Source organism: Helicoverpa zea, chromosome 11 (genome assembly GCF_022581195.2).
Source record: "Helicoverpa zea isolate HzStark_Cry1AcR chromosome 11, ilHelZeax1.1, whole genome shotgun sequence".
Taxonomy (NCBI): Eukaryota; Metazoa; Arthropoda; class Insecta; order Lepidoptera; family Noctuidae; genus Helicoverpa; species Helicoverpa zea.
In genome coordinates, this window is record NC_061462.1 from 2,917,401 (window position 1) to 2,940,328 (window position 22,928).

At 36.0% G+C, this 22,928-nt stretch overlaps 2 protein-coding genes across 2 annotated transcripts in view; both read right to left on the bottom strand.

The window, feature by feature from the left end:
• LOC124634670 (C3 and PZP-like alpha-2-macroglobulin domain-containing protein 8) overlaps positions 1-11,052 on the bottom strand; it is a 38,943-nt gene extending 27,891 nt beyond the window's left edge. The window contains exons 1-3 of the mRNA XM_047170332.1: positions 10,957-11,052; positions 10,562-10,690; positions 9,891-10,042 (exon numbers count right to left, since the gene is read on the bottom strand). Of these exons, the coding sequence (XP_047026288.1) occupies positions 9,891-10,042; positions 10,562-10,690; positions 10,957-11,052 (377 nt within the window). The remainder of the gene's footprint in view (positions 1-9,890; positions 10,043-10,561; positions 10,691-10,956) is intronic.
• A 3,187-nt stretch (positions 11,053-14,239) lies between these two features.
• LOC124634418 (cold and drought-regulated protein CORA-like) lies at positions 14,240-15,137 on the bottom strand. The gene has a single exon (XM_047169992.1). It carries the CDS (start codon positions 15,065-15,067, stop codon positions 14,381-14,383), a length of 687 nt encoding a protein of 228 aa, XP_047025948.1. The 5' UTR covers positions 15,068-15,137; the 3' UTR covers positions 14,240-14,380.
• Between the last annotated feature and the right edge of the window lie 7,791 nt (positions 15,138-22,928).

Genomic DNA, 22,928 nt, shown 5'->3' on the forward strand with positions numbered 1-22,928 from the left:
AGGGAGCATGACGTACTCACTGCTACACAACTCAATATCAGGATCAATTATCGCTAAGTAGTGGTCCTTATTTACTATAATCCAAAGGAAAAAAAAAAAAATAATATAAATAGATGATTAAAATAAAATATAATAAATACAGTAAATGTATCCTGTCAATAATGTAAAACCAAGTAATGTCAATAATAAAAATATAAAATTGTAAAATTAGGATGTCATTCACAAAAAAAAGACAATTATAATATAGCTGTCTTGCGTTCAACATGGCGACCAACTATTTTTGTCATTCAAATAATCGTTAATTGTATAATATGCCTTTTGAATAAGAATAGCCTTAATTTGTTCTTTGAATTTATTAAACGGCTGTTCTAATAAAGACAGAGGAAGTTTATTATAGAAACGAATACCTAGACCCAGAAATGAACCATGCACTTTATGAAGCCGGTGAAAGGGTACACACAGTTTATGCTTATTTCTTGTATTAATGCTATGGACTTCACTTTTTTTGGTATATAAATGTAAGTTCTGTCTAATATACAGTATATTGGCAAAGATGAATTGTGATGCCACAGTAAGAATACCAATTTCTTTAAACAGCTCTCTGAGGGAAGTTCTGGTACCTAATTGGTATATCGCACGTATAGCACGTTTTTGTAGAATAAATATATTCTCTATATCAGCGGCTTTGCCCCACAACAGAATACCGTAGGACATAACGCTGTGAAAATTACTGAAATACACCAATCGAGCTGTGTCGACGTCCGTGAACTGTCTGACTTTCCTAACGGCGTAGGCGGCAGAACTAAGCCTTCCCGCGAGGCTAGAAATATGTGAACCCCATTGAAGTTTTGTATCTACTGTTATACCCAGAAACACGGTAGATGCAACGGTTTGAAGAATCTCGTTGTTTAGGATAACATTAGGACCTAGGTTTTTTACATTAGGCAAAGTGAACTTAATGCATTTTGTTTTTTTAGCATTAAGTACTAAATTGTTTGTGGTAAACCAGTGCGTAACTAATGAGAGTGCACTGTTTACCTCTTCAAATTGCTCTCTATTTCTGTCAACTTTGAAAATGAGAGACGTATCATCTGCAAATAATACAACGTCGCAGATATTATTGAGGTGGTAAGGCAGATCATTGATGTATACTAAGAATAAGAATGGACCTAATATAGAGCCTTGCGGCACGCCTAGCTGAACTGGAAGGCCTGATGATTTAGAACCATTTACATCTACACATTGCAATCTATGTTGTAAATACGATTCTATTATGCTGAGAGCTCCGTTTTGGACTCCGTAAAACCGTAATTTGCGTAAAAGTGTATCATGATGGACGCAATCAAAAGCTTTGGAAAGGTCGCAAAAGACTCCAATAGCATTTTGAGAATTTTCCCATGCGTTATAAATATGTTTTAGAAGTGCAACACCAGCATCTGTGGTAGAACGACCTTTGGTAAAGCCATATTGTTCTGTATGAAGGAGGCTATTTAAATTGAAATATCGTAGTAACTGCTTGAGTATTAACTTTTCGAAAATTTTACTAAAGGCAGGCAAGATAGAAATAGGTCTAAAATTACTAATGTCTGACTTATTGCCTGATTTAAATAGAGGTATGACTTTACTGTGTTTCATGAGGTCAGGAAAAACACCAGTCTCGCAAGAGATATCTTTTTTACTTTGCTTTGGTTTTTGATTTGTAGAAATAATAGATACAATATTTTATGTATTTGCTTATATTATAAAGACATTATAAATGCGAGAGTTATTTTGTCTATCTTTGCATTACACGACAAAATTACTGAAAAGATTTAAATTTTTGGTGGACAGATACAACCAGAAGAAAGGAGATTTTGAGCTATTTTTTATTCGGTCATGTAAGAGCTAGGTCCTAAAAAATATGATCCATTTAATATCCAAGATGCAAGAACATTAATGTAAGCCATAGTTTGGGTTATAATATTAAACGTATCTATATATTGCCAAGATGTCAACTTATTTAAAACATACAAGTTACTTAAAATATTAATCAATATGAGAAAGACAAAAACAAACAAAATACTTAAATACCTATTTGTTCAGCACAAATATTGCTTTATTTAACAAATACACACAAATATTAAATACGCGTTTTTCGTGTTCGTTCCTCATTTACCGAATGGCTGACATTTTAATTTCAGAATAATTAATTTTGTAATCCCAAAGGCTTCGAAATTATTTCCCAAGCGAATTTTATTTATATTCAGTAATGGATCTTTTATGGATTATAGAGAAAAATAATTAATTTCCCACATAAAATCGGCTCAGTCATTAAATACTTTACACTCGTAAATTAGGTCGTTTTTAAATTAAAATTTAATTTCTTGTTTATTTACTTTAAAATGTAGCGGTTGGTATTCTTATTTTTTTTAACAACATTTACGAATAATAATGAAAAATCCCAAAAGTAAGTTTCTGTCTGTGTCGCTTTCACGCTTGAACTTCAGACCCGAATATAATGTTTGGTACATACACAGATAGTCTACTCTAGAATGAAAGAAAGGACATAGACTACTTTATATAGGGCTGCGGAACGTAGCTCTCTTGGGACCGCAAGGAACGATTAATTACTAAATATTTTGTAAACTGAAAAAATATACTAATCGTTTAATACATGTTGTTTATACATAAGTATAAATCAGTTCATTTGCATTTAATATTTCTCTCAATTCATTCATGACGCACCTCAAATCACCGCTTAACCAGTAACACCGCTTAATCCAGAACACCCCTGTAGTTTGCCCTGATAAACTAAAATCTCTACCATTATCTGACATCATAATGACCTCAAAGGCTCGTTAATGGATATAGTACCTCGTATAAACGTCGCAATTACATAATAATTATTATTATCAAATAGATAACGTCACGGTGAAGTGACCCTATTAATTTTAGTCCGCGATACAAATCTTGACATAAATCTTAACGGAATTTCGGGACCTAGGTACTTGAAGTTATAAAACGTTTATTTATATTTTACCTCAACTTTACAGTTTTATTATTTAGATATATAACAGCAGGGCCTAGTTATTATCTAGTTATCGTAATATTCAAAAGGTTGATTTGGTTGACTTTTAATAAAATTATGAAGTAAGTACTTTAAATCGACGTGAAACTCAGAAATAAGTCCTTTCGCCTCGACTTAATCTACATTTTACTAGTTTTATAAAAGCAATAGTTAGTATACGTGAAGTGGGCTGCCGTTGTAAGACGACTAAAAAGTCACGGTGTATAATAAAGGATGTTTATTCCCCTTTCACTTGAAAACTACCGGATTGATTTTGATGAAAATAGCAAAAGCTAGGTTCTATTTATCCGGGTGCGATTAGTAGTTCCGTCGGGAAGCGGGTGAAAACGCACACGGAAGCTATTATTTATTAAATAATTAATCAACCAATTAAACCTACAACAAAGTAAACACACGTGTTTATTTAGAAAAAAAAAACTATATGTATTTCCTCGTTTATTTTCAAACAAACCGTCATTCGGGGTAGTTAATTCATAATTTATCTAAAACTAGCCGTTTCCCGCGGTTTCACCCGCGTCCCGTGAGAGCTACTGCCCGCACCGGGATAAAATATAGCCTATGTTACTCGCAGAAAATACAGCTTTCTAATGGTGAAAGAATATTCAAAATCGGTCCAGTAGTTTTTGAGTTTATCCATTACAACCAAACAAACAAAGTTTTCCTCTTTATAATATTAGTATAGACAAATACCAGAAATTTAAGCTTTTCTACATAGAATCATTGTACAATGTACATCCTAATGTCTCCATTAAAATGTTAGTAGATTAAGTACGCCATTCTTTTCCGCACTTTGTCGCATTTCTTAATGTCCCATACATGTTTATTCATTTGATGCTAATGTTCTTTAATTTAATGGTCGTGGTGGCCTAGTGGGTAAAGGACCAATCTCTCAAGTATGAGGGCGCGGGTTCGATCCCAGGTCAGGCAAGTACCAATGCAACTTTTCTAAGTCTGTATGTACTTTCTAAGTATATCTTAGACACCATTGGTTGTGTTTCGGATGGCACGTTAAACTGTAGGTCCCGGCTGTCATTGAACATCCTTGGCAGTCGTTACGGGTAGTCAGAAGCCAGTAAGTCTGACACCAGTCTAACCAAGGGGTATCGGGTTGCCCGGGTAACTGGGTTGAGGAGGTCAGATAGGCAGTCGCATCTTGTAGAGCACTGGTACTCAGCTGAATCCGGTTAGACTGGAAGCCGACCCCAACATGATTGGGAAAAAGGCTCGGAGGATGATGTTCTTTAATGTGATTTCGGAACTGGTGTATCGGAATATTTTGAAGAAAAGCTTGTTTTTTGTGCTGATGTGTTTTTGTCTTTTAGAAATCTGTTGAAGCGTTTTTGAAAATTAAATTTCGTGTACCTATGAAAAACTCGGCCTGGAAGGGTTCCGTACCATTATTTATAAAATGAGCAAACAAATCATGTTTGTTGTACGGGAGCCCCCCAAAATATTTATTTTATTCTAGGTTTCATTATTTGTTGTTATAGCGGCAACAGAAATACATCATCTGTGAAAATTTCAACCCTCTAACTATCACGGTTCATGAGATACAGCCTGGTGACAGACGGACGGATGGACGGACGGACAGAGGAGCGAAAACAATAGGGTTCCCGTTTTACCCTTTGGGTAAGGAACTCTAAAAAGCGAAATATTTCCATTCTTGTATGAATGACTTGAAGTTTTCAAAGCACAGTGCCAATTGTTACCTCTAATTTTTAGAACGGTTATTGAAAATTCAGTCTTTAACAAGATTACAAAATTCAACAGGGAAGAAGACCAGAAACTATTAAAGTATTCCAAGAACGTATTAATTTAGACATCAATCTGAACATCGGATCTTTGAATCGAGGCCAAGCTTTTAAACTGATTGGAAACTCCCTAAAAGCAGTGTCGAGAAAATAGAAGATTCTCTTCATTTAATATTATGGTTCGGTTTTATAAGCTTTGGATATCAAAATATTTATAAGAAATTATATCTAGGTATATATGGTCACAAGACGGGATAAACGCTAAGAAGAAGATATCTGGATATATATTTGGCTATCGCCCTTGTACAAATTATAGTCTTGTCACAGGTCACAGTTCTTAAGCAAACAAAACATAACTCCACACAGAAAATGCTCATGAAAAAGTATGTGTAATATTTTAAGTTTCGATATAATTCACTCGTACTTTCCACAACTAAACTAAAAAGCAAAAAAAAAGAATTTTAGGTGCATCGGCCTAGAAGTCGGTGTCTAATGAATGTTACTAAGTTAATTTTGCCACCAACTTCTAGGCCGATGCACCTAAAATTCTTTTTTTTTTTGCTTTTTAGTGTTTTTGGAAGTCGGTTTAATTTTTTTGTAAAAAAGTTTTTTATTTACAGCTTTTCAGTGATACGAATAGTTGTCACTATCCATATAAGTGGAAAGTTCTCATCAATACAAAGAATATAAGCCCAAATACGAGGTATTTTACATATTCAGTTGTCGAGTTCCCTCGACCTTCTCTGGTCTCCATCATCAGATCGGCTCCAAACCTTCACTGTTGCAAACGTCTCGTCAATACAAATAATATAAGCCCAAACACGAGGTAGTTTACATATTCAGTTGTCGAGGTCCCTCGACCCTCTCTGGTCTCCATCATCAGGTCAGCTCCAAACCTTCACTGTTGAATAGTGCTTTCAGGCATACATCTGAGCGTTAAGTTTATACCCTATGTATGCCTACAACTTTCGAAGGTTGCCCTCGATTTCTCAGGGTTTCCATCACCAGATCCTAACCTGATGACTATGGGACCAACTGGCAGCTATTCCACGTCGAACAAAAAAATAATCACGTAAATCGGTCTATAAACCTCGGAGTAATCGATGTACATACATAGAAAAAAAAAGAACATACCGGCCGAATTGAGAACCTCCTCCTTTTTGGGAGGTCGGTTAAAAAGCAGTTAATCCAAACAAAAATCAGACTTATTCCTACCCTATTATGACCTAAATTTCTACAAACTAATACATCAGCACAGACTATAGGTTTTCAATTAATACAGCTCAGTTCTGTGGCACGGGAACGCAACGAATCAATGTCATGTTCCCTCTGTTCGGTTGGATAGGCAAAATGTCGCGGCGAGTTCCCTAACAATTTGCTGTGCCGTCGACAAATGATCGCTGTTATTGCGAATATGTAAGCGGATTGTGTTGTTAATCGGATATGTGACGATAGGTGACACCTATATTTGAAATATTCATATTTTTTAATGTTTAAAAAAGTTAGAAATGAAATGGTTCAGTATTATTGTGAATTCACTTGACGCCTCCCGATATTAAAAAAGGTGTTCTACACACACCTTGCAAAGTCATATTTCCATTGAAATACAATTTAACAGAAAAATATTGTTTTTTTTTTAAACATACAATATTTCTGTTTCAGTTTTTTTTTTTTTTTTTAACGAAATGCGAGTTTCAGCCATACCAACTTCTCCATCTTAAGTTATTTGAACATTGAAAAGTACAAAAAGCCTGCTTAATATTACAAGTTGTGACCTTGTCTTAACCTTCTCTAACTTTGTATTAAATGAATCCCTGGAAGCTATTTTAACTTTGACTTTTGGGAAGTAAAAAACGCTTAAGAAAGTTGCAAGAGTAACTAACTTATGTTTACTCTAACTTTTGGAAATTGGTGCCTCGTAATTATGGCATTAATTTTCTTTTTTTATTATTTCGTTGACACTTTTTATTTGCTCTGCCTATGTTCCATAATAAAGAGGGAATGATAAAAAAATATTAAGTATATGGGCAGTAGATATTTAAGGGTTTATTTCCGAAACTACTGATCGCAACCTGTAAACCGAATCATTTCGCCCGATGAACGTGAATTAAAGGTCAATTTTTTGCATCAGTTTCTTTAACAGTCAGCTTCATATTTTCAATAAACCTATGAAGGCTTTTAATTGTGTACATCGTACTCTTAATAACAAGCGGCACATATACCCCGACTGAATATGAATAACGCATATTACAGAACACGAAAATCAGCCTTAATTTTTATGTAAATTTTAATGCCCCTACTAAAAGCGTAGGCAGATACACCAAAATTGGTACAATGTCGGTCTGACCCTAGAGGCTCATTTATCAAAACAGGTATAATCTTGTTTCCATCCCGGCACGGACACATTGAACGATATTTTTTATTCATTCAGTCGTTCGTTCGCTTTTATTTTTATATCGCCAAAACATTCATTTATTTCCGCGCGCTTTGAGTGAATTGTTTGAGAGCTTTTCCGCGAATATTTATATTATTCGATGTATTATGTTTTTAAACTGGCTTCGTAATGCACGTGAAAATTTTAGATAGTACGCAACAATAGGCTTTGAGATCCCTTTTGTTGGCTGACCTATTGTTATTTGAATGGGAATGAGTTATTGACAGCTGTCATATTTCAGGTATTTTTACTCCCTCATTCAGACTGTATAGTCATCGTCATCAACAGTCTTTTATGGCTTTACAAAGCCATACGTATAGAAATAAAATTCATCAAAAAAATAATCTGAACAATAAACTCAGGAATAGCCTAAAACAGTATTTACCTTCGGCCGTTTGCATATTTGAATATCCTCCAAAAGAATAGAAAACTACGAATACCTCCGAAATCCTTTGGCTTTTTAATGCTCTGTTTAAACTTATGATTCATTTAAAACTTACGGACCACTTAAAAAGAATTGCATGAACTGGCACAAAAGACTCGTATTCAAATAAAACCTTATTTCGCTTTTAGCTACTTAAAAAAATGAGGTCAGCATTTAAATATCCTGCCCGGACGATTCCCAAAATGCATATAAATCACTGAGAGAATAACCGTCTCCTCTCCGGACGCTGTTTTTATTGTGTTTCTAATTCCATTACACGGGCAACACAGTGTTTAATTCTCCAGACGGTTTGTTTTAAAATGTTTAAATCAATTGGACACGGTGTCGGCACAGTGATATAGATGGAAAATGGGACTTTATTTCTTGCTGGCTTCTTCTTTGGAGTGGGTGCTTTAAAGAAAAGTGGCCGAGTAATGTTATGATACTTTTTCCTAGTACTTAACACGATTCTTGCTGGCTCTTCTTTAGAGGACCATTTAGGTAATCGCGCCACTAGCAAGATTGCGAAGTTGGTGCTACTCAAATTGAGGTAATTATTCTTCTTTTGTAGTCTTAAGTAACTTCAGATCAGCACAATTTTGTACTTCTTACGTCTTGATAAATAGCCTTGTGCCTCATGTTCATATCATTGTTTATATTATTTGGAGAGATCAATGACAATCTAAGAATGTGGCGTAAAAGATTTTCACACAGGTAACGCTGCAAAGATGGTGCCAAAAATACTTTCATTCAGTTGATTACCGCACAATATTTTTTTCAAGTACTCATACCTATTCACCCGTACACTGACCTCAGTAAATCCTTAACCTATTTTCGTTTCGCATAATTAAGCTCATCGAGAAAACACTTCATCTCTTTAATTGCCTGAACTTAATCAGTCCTTTTTAACGACGGCGCCATAATGTTTTTTAATGGATTTTTCTGTGGCTAATTATCGAAAGCCACGCGAATTAAATGTTTATGGGTAAGTTATTGTGATGGGCCTTTATTGTGGTCGAATTGGCAATTATAGTAATGGCTAGGTATGGGTGTTGATGGATTTTGGTGTACCGATGAAAATCTTTTTTATTTGAAACATTTTGATTTTAGAATACCACAAGCTTTTGTTTTTCGGTCAGCAGCTAAAAAAGACAAGCTCCTACCTGTTATTTTTTATGGAAATAAGGCTTAAATACTTTTATGTTTTGTGTCGAATAGAGGTGAGAAGGAGAGATATTATTATTATAGAGAATCGGGAATATATTAATAAGATTTGACAATATTATATAGAATCACTTTTAAGATCTTGTATCCGCAAAGCTTCAAACCTTCTCTATATTAATGAGACAAATCTCTTACAGATAAGTCATATGCAATACTCAAGCCCTTTTGAGACACAGTTCTCTTTCCAAAGAGAGAAGATCCGTTGTATGCAATTGCAAAGCTCTAAGGCCCGATATTCAAAAGATCTTCGATGTTACAACTAAATGAGTTTTCCTAGAACAAAGAAGCTTTAGTATTGGAATCGAAAATTGTACATTTAATGACTTTTGTGAAAATAAAACCCAAGTTTATAGGTTATTTCTGTTTTACGAGAAGGTTGTAAAGATTTCAGATGCTGTCAAATTGAAAGTCGAATGTGAAATTATCTGTAATTTTGTTGAGGAGTAAATAGTAAGTATGATTGCCGAATTTGCGGGTTTGTTATTTATAGCGTAATAAAATGAGCCCTTGGGAGTGAGCAATTACTGCTTAAAGTAAGCAAGTGTTTTTAAGCTTTATTTAAAAGGTAATCACGTAATTTTTATTGAAATAACTGGATAAATTTAAGCAGTCTTCGAGGCCTTTTAACTAGGGAGATAATGACTAACTAACTGATAACTGGATCAAGTCAAATGGAAGTTTGTCCTGACATACTTCTATCTAACTTCATTCAGTCACCACTTCACACAGAAGAGGTGATCAAAGTTAAGTGTTTTTTGCGGCTGTTTCATGTACCTGATTCTGACGTTCGAAAAGGAGAAGTGCTGTTTTTCACCCTACTTTAAATAAACGCTTTTTGATTAGAGTCATTTTGGAGGTTTTCTCGATTATCAACACACTATTTATTGAAAAATAAAACAAAAGTAAAAGAATCCTCCGATAATCCCCAATTCAGAACCACTTACTTTTTGGACTTCTGTAAAATTGACAACAACAATCCAAATTACTCACGTATAATTAAACCGGCAGAGATCGGAATCATTCGCCGGCGGGGCGGGCACGGCTGCCCAGTGGACCGCTCGCCCGCCACTGGTGACCGCAGCGAGGAGTCGCTGTCGGCAGCCGCAGGAAGACCACACGCTTGCACTTGCTATGCCGCCAGCCTGGTGGAGAGAGGAACCTTGAACCTTTTGTGGGGTGAAGGGTATTTCGAGATGAATAACAGAAAAAGCGATCGTGATTAAAAGAATTGTGGATAAGAACTGAACTTGGACCACTTCAATTATTTCCGAACTGTCTTCTTGCACACTTAAAATGTAGGTATAGGTACTCGTAACGTATACTATTTGAATAAACTCTGAATATTATTTTGTGTGCAAATGGATTTTTCATTATGAACCTATGTCAATCTAAAATTAATTTATGGCTCAGTTTAAATACCCATAGGTTTACTTTTATTAGAGCTAAATCACCGGCTGTGTGCTATAGAACAATCTTTTTTTATATAAATAAAAACAAAAGTCAATCGCAATTCTACAGAAACATGACAAGCACAACTACAAAATAAAAATTCAAAACCCCAGCAAAAACATTAACAACACAACTCCCAGTACTGATCGTACATAACGACGGAACTTCAAAACTTTAGAACTAGTTACGTTAGCACAACTATTAATAACTACCTGCAGAGGTGTTGGCAAGTTTTCCACGAGCAGATAGCACTTGGAAGTGGAGTTCCATCGGCGTATTCTCTCCCGTGCTAACACGTAGTGGGTCTCTATCTCTTTGCCTTCGACCGCTACTAACTCCGCCTGCAACAATTGATATGGCAATGTTAGGGTTTTATATGCTCGTCATCTCCTTAGGCGCGCATCTAAAAAAAACATATTTAGTGGGTAATATGGTGAATGAATCGTGTAAAAGATATGGTTAGGAAATAATGTTACCAGTGAGATGACGTTAGAAAAGTATGGAAGAAGAAGACATGCTGCACTGACCCTGTATAAATGTGGTGAGGATAGAAAGATGTGTGTACTGCTATAAATCGTACGCAATAGTCCAAAAGAAATTGAGGTACCTCTTGGATAAGAGCACTATCATATAACTCTTGGACAAGAGCACTCAAAGACTTCAGTGATCTTAGTAAAAGCTGTATTGCTGTGTACACAGTCATATGCCTATTACCCTGTTTGCCACGGGGCGAATTGATTAGTTACATTTTTCATTTGTTTTTTGACAGTCGCCTCTTTGTACAACATGCAGCTGCGTGCAAGTAAGAGTAACTGTTTACCCAGGCCTTTTGGTAGTAAGATCCTCCTACTTTTTGTAAATAGCGACTATAATAAATATTGTATTGGTATGCATTTACATAATAAACACTTAGATAGTAATACTCTTAAGTAATGTATTAGTGTGTTTGTTGCTGTATCTGATTGAGTTGAAACCTTGTTGAGTTGTTGTTAGGAAAAGTTTACAACGTAGGGTAGTACCATTGTCTGATAATAGATGGCGCGTGGCTCGCTAACACATTTTATTTCAGATATTTAATTTTATTGATCCAATAAACATACTTAAAATATTGAATAATTAAAATACTCTTTCAGTGTAAAGCATATATATTTGTTTACTCAAAATGGGATGTAAATTCAAAATTAAAAATGCACGTAAAATCATGTTCAGAGAGAGAATGTATCATCATTTATCAATGTAGTGCATACGTTTTAATTAATGTTCGCAAGGAAACACTGAAATTCATTTCAGCATGAATATATCGTCTGAAAGCAGTTATATTTATTCTGACAAAATATCACTTGAATAGAAAAGATGAAGCCATATATGTTTTCCTCAAAATATTAGATTATAAAACACGGACACAGTTTTCTATTAAGAAATTGTAACATATAGAAAAAATAAAACGGCCAAGTGTGAGTCGGACTCACACACGAAGGGTTCCGTACCATTATTTACAAAACGGGCAAAACATCACGTTTGTTGTATGGGAGCCCCCCAAAATATTTATTTTCTTCTAGTTTTCAGTATTTGTTGTTATAGCGGCAACAGAAATACATCATCTGTGAACATTTCAACTCTCTAACTATTACGGTTCATGGTGACAGACGGACGGACGGACGGACAGACGGAGGACGAAAACAATAGGGTCCCGTTTTACCGTTTGGGTACGGAACCCTAAAAAAGAATTAAGATCCTGATCATGTAATAGCTTGATCGTTCTTTTTTATAAAACTACTACCTTGAAGAATGTTGGTCTAACAGATAATATAGGTTTTTGCCAAACTTTTGCTGGTTCAGAAAATTGTGCGAAACGTGTTCAGTGTTACGCAGAAATAGGTATAAAGCTATCAGCCGGGTGCGAGATCGTTCGAAAGAGTTTCCGCGGCTCTGGTGCACAAAGGGCTCAAGAAGGAACATGGTCGGTTTTGGTAAGTAAAAGTCTGACACTCCCTCACGCTGCACATACAGACGGAACTTGTTCTATGATTTCCTACTTAAAGACATCAAAGGCGAAAGCGCAAGAGGAGAATTATATTTTTTTGACTCATGTTTTAGAGATGAGTATTTATGTACATACTAATTTATTACTATTTTATATATACAGCCGTCTATTTTCAATAGCAGGTGAATGAATGAGATCGATAACTATGATTTTATCTCAGCACGCTATAACATAACATTGTGCAATATAGGCAGATAAGTAGGTACGTATAATATTGATCTGGGTATTGTACTATTACAAACAAATGAACTGGCAAGATTATGTTTTATCTTATCTAGACTAATATTATTGTTTGTTTTTATCTGTATAGTGGGTAATTCTTCGAATCTGATTGTAGATAAAAATATATACATATGTACCCTACTATTTTTTTAGCTAGCATACTTATGTTATGTGCTCTTAATACACAATAGCAGACTTTTTATATTTATGTAACATTGTTTGCCAGTTCAATGAACTTTGGCCCTAACTGTAATATTACCGCTATTATTGTTTAGGCACTTTGACTTCATATGACCTTTTCTTTTTATAGTGTAGTATATAGTATGAGTATATTTGTTTAACTCCTTTGTAACAAGACTATTGCTACAAAGGAGTCAAACAAATATAGATAACTGCTGTAAAACTATCTTCTAGCTAAACTGGTTGAAAGTCTTCTAACGTCATTATCATTCGATTGTAGCATTTTTTCAGATGGTTAGTTGATAATTTTATATATACCTACTTACTGAGTACCTACGTTTTGTAGGATACAATATACTTACGTACTTATTTATCATACAAATATGTACCTACATCAACTAAGTATGTAACATCCTTTGTCATACATAGTTCGGGAGCCAAATTGAGGTCACTGGCTGGTCAATCATGTGATGAAGAAATTCCTCATGAAAAACCCAGCGATACCTGCGCAGTCCTTCTCGGTCAACTTAACTTCATACGTCATACTAACCACAAGATTGGTAAGTCATAGTTTAGATGTAAATACTGAAACCATTTTGCGTGCAAATAGTATTTGCCGAGCCAGTCTGACAGTACAGATATACAAATTTTATCAGTGTACCTACATTTAATATGAGTGCAGATAAAATGTTATTATTGCGTCGTGTATGATTGATCACTTGCGAAGCAAATATTATTTCCCATTGTATGTAGTTATGTATCTGTGTTATGTTTTTGAGACCAATGTAAATGGAATCTACTGTATTTTTAGTTTTATTTTCCTTTATTTAATACCTCTTGGTCAATCAGGCCTCAATCAACCAATTATTATTCATTATGCACAGTAACTGGCTGAGTCACTAATTAAAATTCATCTGAAATCAATAAAACAACATTTTATCGGTTAACACATTTTTAATTCGTAAAAGATTACAACTTTTCTTATCTCTATGGTTATTATTTTCTTCTTACCTGACTTTCTATTATTACCTTTACTCTTTATGTCATATATATGCATTTTATCTCAGCTTGTATTAATTTATGTCACTTTACTCATTATGTTTTCCATTGCTATCACATAACATTTATTGCTTTATATGCCCTTTTTTGCAGAACATCATATTTCACCATCTTTTGCAATATCAACCTCTATTCATCGTTTTTATAACAATTAGTGAGCTAAAACATAAAAATAAACACAAAGATTAAAGCAAATTACAAGAACAGAAATATCCTAAAGACCGTATTCTAAACAATAAAAAAGTTAATGTTTTGTAAGACAAAAAGTTACCCAAAGTAAAATCAAAACAAAATAATGCTACAGCAAAAAGATTAAAAATTAAAAAGCCATCCATCAAGGAAATTATGAAGAATAGCGAATTATCTAAGAGGTCTTTGAAGCCTCGTTTATCATCTAAAATAAACAAGAGAAAAAAGGAAATAAAATGTTACCTACACCAAATATAGTATCATTATCTTAAGGTAAAAACCCTGGCGTCACTGATTGGTCAAGTGCGTCCCATTGTCTTCACGACCTTCAATTGTTTCATTCAGTAATATCAATGTTGATGTTTTCCACCATTTCGGTTAGATTTTCCTGTGTATTGTCAGTATTATCCTCTGTCTGGGAAGAATTCTCGGCGACTGGTACTTGGTTTTTCTTTTGCAGCTTCCATTTACCAAAACGGCCTCCATGTCTACGTCCGAATCGGGAACATTTGCAGTTATCAGTGTTGTTGCCTTCTGCTCCCTGATCGGTTGTCTCAGCAGGAGGTGGAGATGGATTGCGGCCAGTCTCCACCATATTTTGAGAGTCATCAGACTCCTCAGTTAGGTCAACGGTCCACTGCGCCCAGAACTTCCCGTGTTTACCATGTAGACCGTGACGGCCGCGGTGGCAGTGACCATGCGGCCTACCATGACCGCCGTGACCGTGGTGCCCACGGAGTCCATGGGGCCTGCAATGGCCATGAGGCCCGTGCCGTCCACCATGCATGCTATGGGGCCCATGCCGTCCACCATGCATGCCATGCTTACCAAAATGTCCAAACTTTCCATGACCATCCTTTCCAAACCTCCCATGGTGACCATGATGCCCTTGGCCATGCCCATGGTGTTTAAGTGTATCCGATTGCAAATAATCAACGAACATTTTAACTAGCTCTTGTTTCTCTGTACTTAGAGCAGAAAAATCACACATTTCTGAGCCGGAACGTTTGCACGAAATTCTCATTTTGAGGAAAAAACTGTAGGACTATCAAGTAAAGCCGTCGACTAGTTTATGGCACGTAACAGTCGTTGAAAGGCTTTATATACCTTTATTCGACGTGAGTCATTCTGAAGTGTGGACTTATATCGGCGTCGATAATAGTCAGACCAGCGTTAAAGGAATTTCAACTCTGTATCTTCGAGAAAGAGTTGCTTGTTGATAAATTGGTCTTTATTTTGTTTATTTGATTACAAACAGTTGTGAGGTTTCACTATTAATAAAACAGGAATTGTCTGTGTGAGAAGTTAATTTAGTTTATTAGTCCCTGTAGTAAAATTTTGATAACCTAAATCCAGACGAGCAAGTACGTAACTTAGCTCATTGAATTTGTATGAGTGAAATTAAGAGTGACTTTTGTCTTCGTACTTATAAGACCATTATCCTGGAATAGAATAATCCTTTCAAATATGTACCTACTTATGGCAATTTCGCAATCAATAAAACTAGGATGAATCACTAAAACCGCACTATTGCATAACAATTTCACAACTTATGCAACTATAGGTAGGCCCAATATTGTGAAATTTTCTATAATATTGTGCAATCATAAATCATTTGAATTCAAATATCCAGTATTATCCAGTTTCTCTGTAATGTTTGTGTAAAATATGGGTTCATATGCAATGTTTGCCTCTACTGTGAAATATGATTCTTACAAAAATAGTGTCAAGAGGTGGTTGTTTCTCTTACAGTAGAATACAAATGTACTTATTTGGACTGATACTGCTACTTTTATTTTTGTGAGCGTGGTCCAAAACTATGTTTAATTTTTGAGTTGTGTTGTTATTGAAATAAATTCTACAATTTGATGAGTTGAATTCCTTCTATATTAAAAAGTTGCCGAATAAATACATACAAGAGAAACAATATTCGGTATATACATTATATAAAATAACAGGCACATCTTTTTTATATTATTACAGTTTTGTCCTTACTAAAAGTCCAACACTTCGGAAAAAAGTGCATGAGTTCTCAACCTAAAAACCCTGATGAAAAAAATATTGACCTGTTTTACGTATTTACCTAAAATAATAACATGTATTTATATTTTATTCTAGCAATAAAATAGAATCACATTCATTTGCATTGATTATAAAATGAAACTGTTAGTTTCTCAAACTTACACTAGATGGCAGTATTATACAAAGGCAAAGGCGTTTTGCATATAAAGAAAACTAAGGTGATCTTCACACTGCCCCGCATCACGCTGCATCTTGCGTGTCGACGCACCTACGCGCGTTCCTGCGGGAGTGCAGATCTGCATCATCGTGCGGGTTTTTCACGCACTCACGCGCGTAGGTGCGTTTTGTAAATTCACGCACAGCGAGTTCCATTTTCAAATATACACGTCACGCCCATTCAAAATCACGCGCGGCATTGCGGGATTCAGTGTGCCATACCTTGCGTCTCGCCCCGCACCTACGCGCGGGGGTGCGTGTTTCTCCGCATGTATGTGCGTGATCCGCATGAACGCGCGTGGATGCATTTTCAGTGTGTTGGACTATGCGTGTTTTCCATACAAACGGAGATATTTCCATACAACGGAAAAAAACGCATCCACGCACTACGCTGCATCATGCGGGGCAGTGTGATAATCGCTTAAACACAAAAGTAGTGATAATACAACAATTTACTACACAACGTGTGAAATAAGTAGCTTTTTATACAAAAATATATATAAAAATATACGTACCGTCCGTTTATTGGTATTGAGAACCCTTTTTAGATCCAAATGTCGTAAATATTAAGCCCCTTGAGTCGCGTGGTCGACGCCGATACAGAACTTTATTGGCCTTTATTTTTATATAATATATAATATTGAATTTCACTTCTAGGCAAAATTGAGATATATTTGTATGTGGTGTTTAGTACATAAGAGGTTCGTGTTATGTTGTTTGAATTTTATTAGGACGAAAATCGGATTGAGGTCTCAAAAGATTTGAGGAGTGGCTCGGGAGGAGTCACGGCGCCCTCACGTACCGCATGACGCAGGTCCTCACCGGACACGGTTGTTTCGGGAGGTACCTGCACCGAATCGGTCGTGAGGAGGCGCCCGGGTGTCACCATTGTGCGGACAGCCCCGAGGACACGGTGGACCACACAGTCCAGCTGTGCCCCGCATGGGAGGGGCACCGCCGGGTCCTCGTCGAGGCTTTGGGCGGCGGCGACCTCTCGCGTCCGGCCCTGGTTCAGGCCATGGTCCGGGGCGAGAGGGAATGGGATGCCGTCGCCTCCTTCTGCGAAGCGGTCATGCTCGAGAAGGAGGAGGCGGAACGCCAGAGAGTTCGCACTTCTCATCCCGGCCGCCGCGCTGGACCAGGTAGACACCATGGGCGCCGGGTGTCGCGAGATGACTCCCGGCCACCGTAGGCGTGGGCGGTGGTCTGTGGGCGGTGAGTTCGGATGGCTCATCGTCCTTCTGTCTACTTAGACGACGGCGCGCGTTGTTCCACGCGCTCCTCAAAGAGATGTCAGCAACTCCAGCGGGGCCCAGCAGGGCCAAGGCCTGCCGGGGCTGCGGGTTGTTCGAAAGAGATACCGCGGCCCTGGTACATAAAAGGCCTATGACGGAACACGACGGTTTTTAGTCAGTAAGCGTCTGACACTCCCTCACCGCTGCTAACCCACAGCGGGAGGGGTCATTTGATGATTTTTGACGTCGGAAAAAAAAAAAGAAAAAAAAGGGTCTCAAAAGATATTTTCGTTGTTCATAAGTATGTTTTTTATTATAGATTTTACTATTTTTGAATCCATTATTGTATCCTGTATACATAGATATGCATTACAAGCAGATTAGACCAACGTCTTTCACACTCACAAACACGTATGCCAGCGCGGTGAGTATGGGTAAATTCCACTAGCTTGGGGGAGGTCTTAGTCCAACAGTAGACATTTTAGGCTATGTCGACGAAGCAGTTTAGATCACACACATCTTTAAAAGTTTTGAGAGAAAACCAATGGATTTTCATGCCATACATTAAACTAACTATAAAAATCAGCATTGTGATAGACATACATAAATTCTAACTCAAACTTTTCATGAGACCCGTAAAATGAGCAGCTATTCATATCTCAAAGTTTTATATAACTTTGTCAAAAAGGAAAAAGTCACATAATGTCTCCCGTAATAATTTCCATGACACTGAGTATAATTATTATTGAATAGAAAAAAGGCTTTCACGTCCCTTGACTTTAACGCTTTGGGACGCAAGTTATATGCTTTAGCGGTAATAGGCTTACTTATAGATTTTTTATGATCAACTTTAGAAGTAAGATGAATACACAGTTCTGTTTATAAGTGAGATTTTAATTTTAATTAAATGTAGATCAAAATTATTTTGGTGTTTATGGAAAATGAAAAAAACTTTTTTACAAAAAAATTAAACCGACTTCCCAAAACACTAAAAAGCAAAAAAAAACTATTTTTAGGTGCATCGGCCTAGAAGTCGGTGTCTAATGGATGTTACTAAGTTAATTTTGCCACCGACTTCTAGGCCGATGCACCTAAAAATAGTTTTTTTTTGCTTTTTAGTGTTTTGGGAAGTCGGTTTAATTTTTTTGTAAAAAAGTTTTTTATTTAAAGCTTTTCAGTGATACGAATAGTTGTCACTATCCATACAAGTGAGAAGTTCTCATCAATACAAAGAATATAAGTCCAAATACGAGGTATTTTACATATTCAGTTGTCGAGTTCCCTCGACTTACTTTCTCTGGTCTCCATCATCAGGTCAGCTCCAAACCTTCACTGTTGCAAAGGTCTTGTCAATACAAATAATTTAAGCCCAAACACGAGGTAGTTTACATATTCAGTTGTCGAGTTCCCTCGACCTCCTCTGGTCTCCATCATCAGGTCAGCTCCAAACCTTCACTGTTGAATAGTGCTATCAGGCATACACCTGACTGTCAAGTTTTTACCCTATTATGCCTACAACTTTCGAAAGTTGCCCTCGATTTCTCAGGGTTCCCATCATCAGATCCTGACCTGATGTCTATGGGACCACCTCGGGAGTATATCCTATCAAACAAAAAAAGAATCATCAAAATCGATTAATAACTGGCGGAGTAATCGCGTAACAAACATACAAAAAAAAAAAAAAAAAAAAAAAAAATACGGTCGAATTGAGAACCTCCTTTTTTGAAGTCGGTTAAGAAGTCGGTTAAAAAGTGGTTTTGTTTGTGTTTTTTGTAAAAAGTTGTACTTATACGATATACGTAAACTATTTGGACCAAAATGTCTCGGGGGTGTGAAGTAAATCCCTAACATTATGTCATCGGGAAAGGACTTTACAGATGATGATGATGTGTAGCCAAATCTACAGTTTCTGTAATTACTTCTTAAATAAGAACCGGTAAACTAGAAGCAATATCTTTTGATTTGCACCAACACATAAGTCAAAAAGGTCTGCACCAAATTTACTGGAAAACAGCTTCAAAAGAAATCTGTTTGGTGTGGGGACGTCTGCCTCACAATGGTCAGTTCACATTAATTGAAAAAATACCCTGCAGCCCTGCACCCTAAGTAAAACCTTATTGTAGTGTGGGGGCCTTGATGTATTTTTATACGGTGAAGGAAAAGTAAATGTAGTGGAATTATAGAAGGCTTTTTTGGACAAACAAATCGTCAACAAGTTGATGCATCTGAAGTTTTGGTGATTTGTAACTATAAAATTGTATCTACGCGCGTAACAAAGAGACAGTGTAAGAAAGGCATATTTATATATTTATTTTACAACAAGTAACCCATATTTTAAAGCAAACGTGAATAAGAAAGAATAGATATACTTATCTGAATAGAGCTCTCAAATTTGATAATTTATTGATACGTGACAAAGTGTCGCATCCAGATGGGTTGTCTACCCCAATCAGGCAAAAATCCGGTGTTTATTATAGCTATTGAAAATCTTAATCCCTATCTTATAAAATTATTCAGTTTTCAATCAAAATGTTTCTTATACAGCAGAATTAAAGCTACACAGCTCACTACATCACTCCCAATTAAAAAGGTGTAACAATTCCTAAAACAAAACTCTTCACTCCATTTCACGAGTAATCTCTTACAAAAGTTAATTCAAACTTCAATTTGAGTTGCAAAATAATCACTCGAGACAAAACCAAGTACCGAGCGACTGGATTGAGTAAGATATGAAAATCTCTCGCAATTCTGATGCTTCTTTCAGTACTAGATGTCTTTGTTAAGTGAAATAGTTGGAAAGACTTGGAAAGTTTTCTAGTTTAGGGAGATGTTAATTTTAGGTGGGTTATGTATGACCTGCTTCTTACCATAGGAACTGCAAATTATACCAAAGAATTAACTCCATGTGTGATCTTAAAGTACCAGCCTAAAATGTATTGTTTCGAAAACTTTTCTTGTTTTTATTGTCATTTAAATGATTTGGATAGGTACACACACATATAATATACGGAGTACCTTCACCAATGAAAACATATTGTCAGTCACAGTTTAATGCATTGCTCTTTCCCCATGCTTTTAAGAGAAATCTCCCAAATGTACTCCTGCGTCATAATCGAACAATCCAAGCTCTTTCAACAATCTTTTCCCATCAAAACAATTCTCATAATTTTATTTATAAATATACTTTTCCCTCGGAAAATATAAATTTAGATTAAAAGGCGTATATCCCTTCTTTTTTGCTGATCGGACCCCACCCGGCCCATTACGCAGCGAGCAGTGAATAACTTACACCTCATTTGTTTTCTATTGTTCCTTTATCGTGTCCCTTGAACATGCTTATATTCTGTACCAAAAGGGATCTCTTTTTTAAATAATAACATTCACAATTCGGTGGATCGCCGATTAGTTTGCGCTTCAATGAGTTTCGTATTTGGGTGTTCTGAGGTTCGGCGATATCTTACACGTATTTCGTATCTTGTGTGTATCTCATGTTCTTTTTGGGTTTGGGATTATCGGATTTTGGGTTTCGGGAAAATGTTTTTGAATTATTGAATAAGAATTTTTTTTTTCCGAGAAAAAGAAAAAAGGTATGCGTCTACCTGTAATAGACAGATTTTTGCCTTGCTTGCTGCTAAACATTGTAAATCTCATATTCATACGCAAGTGTAGGCATGTTAAGTTAATTATAATTAAAACCGACCCCAAAACCGGTAGCACTCCAGCGTGAAAGCCCTCCATGCCTCTGTCTAGTGACCTTCAGAAAACGCGCCCTAATTAGAGGCTAATTTCGTTCTCGAAAGAGTTTGTAGCCCTCACCCGCTCGGCTGAACTCTTTGATGAAAAACCAATGACATTTTAAAACAATTATGATAATGAACGGTATGTGTTCTTATGTGACGTGGTCCTTTGCAGCCACAACCTCGGTAATTGTGAGGCAATTAAAGCATTTACTCAAAAATCCTAATTAAACAATGTACATAATTTATCACACCCAAGTTTAGTGAAGACTTTTTAGCCAATCCTTTTTGCAAAAGCTTCAAAGGACGAAGTTTAAAACAAAACACACAGGAAAGTTTTAAAAGTTGGTATAGTAAGTTCAACTCAGTCGTGCGCGCGGCCCTATGTGTGGGTAACCCTTGTACATATACAGTGACTTTGTGTGCGTGACAAGAGGTACAGTCGGGTACAAATACAGTTATTTAGGGGTTGTATACGGCTGTTTAAAGTACAGTTATTACGTAATTTAGTTTATTTATTTATAATGATTCTGTATCGCTACTTGAAAAATCAAATGATGAATTTTGGGATTCGCTACTTTCACCAATGTTAATTATAAATTCTGACTCCATGTCAAAATGTCTATAGTATTCTTCTTTTTTCTTTTGTACATGTCGACAAGTATTACCCAACATCCCTTCATCAATTTGACTTAAACGTTCATTTATGAGTTTCATTATTTCCGTCTTATTTTGGTCGACATTATGCGAAGCAATATAATTTTTTAAAATTCCCCACACATTTTGTTTCCATTATTATACTAAATTATAGGTCTTTTACATTCTTAGTCCACACATTTATTTATTGTCCGCGTACCCCGAGCTAGAAAATATGTAAGGAGTATTTAATTCATCTTAGATATTTCACTTCATTTATTTCTTAGATACTGTCAATGTCAATTTGAAAAGCCGTATGAGAAAATAATGATAAACTGTAAAATGTAATAATAAAAAGCTTTGAATGTTGTTTCATTTTTTTGAAACGCTACCTGACTCCTTAAAACATTTTCTCCGTGAAGAACTAGACATTTTCGTAAACGACTGTACCCATAACAAAAAGCGATGAGAACACGTCATGCTCGGACGACGTCACTGTCACACGAATGAAAGTTGTATATTTACAAGCCGACGCACACATAGGGCCGCGCGCAAATCTGAGTTGAACTATCTATAAACTGTCGTCAGCTTTAATGAGATTGATACAGATTTGAATTCCCTTAAAAGTATTTACGCGCAATCCCCTTGAGAACAGAGTTTTCATGACTGTTTTTTATTTACGTAGAAAATTATTCTTTCGGCTCATCGTTTGCGAAATATAAATCGTTTAGTTGCTTATAATCATGATGGGGTTTTATGGTAATTTTAGAGGGTGGCTCAAGTGATTTTGTTGCTTAATCATACGGAAAGAATGTTGATAGAAAATGAGCTTGATGTTTCTAGAAATATCGGGTGATGTTAGAGGAAAATATCTTGTGCATTTTGAGTGAACTAAGAAGCACTCTATGTAATGGACTCGCCTTGGTAATTGTATCAGTACAAAGAACTACGGGTTATAACAATAACAACTATTTGTTTTTACTTGATTTCATAATAATATCCACTAAATTAGTTACCAATAAAAAGTTTTTTTATTGTA

Bases quoted from the DNA above. Each gene is read 5' to 3' on its own strand.
- LOC124634418 (XM_047169992.1), bottom strand. From the start codon at position 15,067: ATGAGAATTTCGTGCAAACGTTCCGGCTCAGAAATGTGTGATTTTTCT.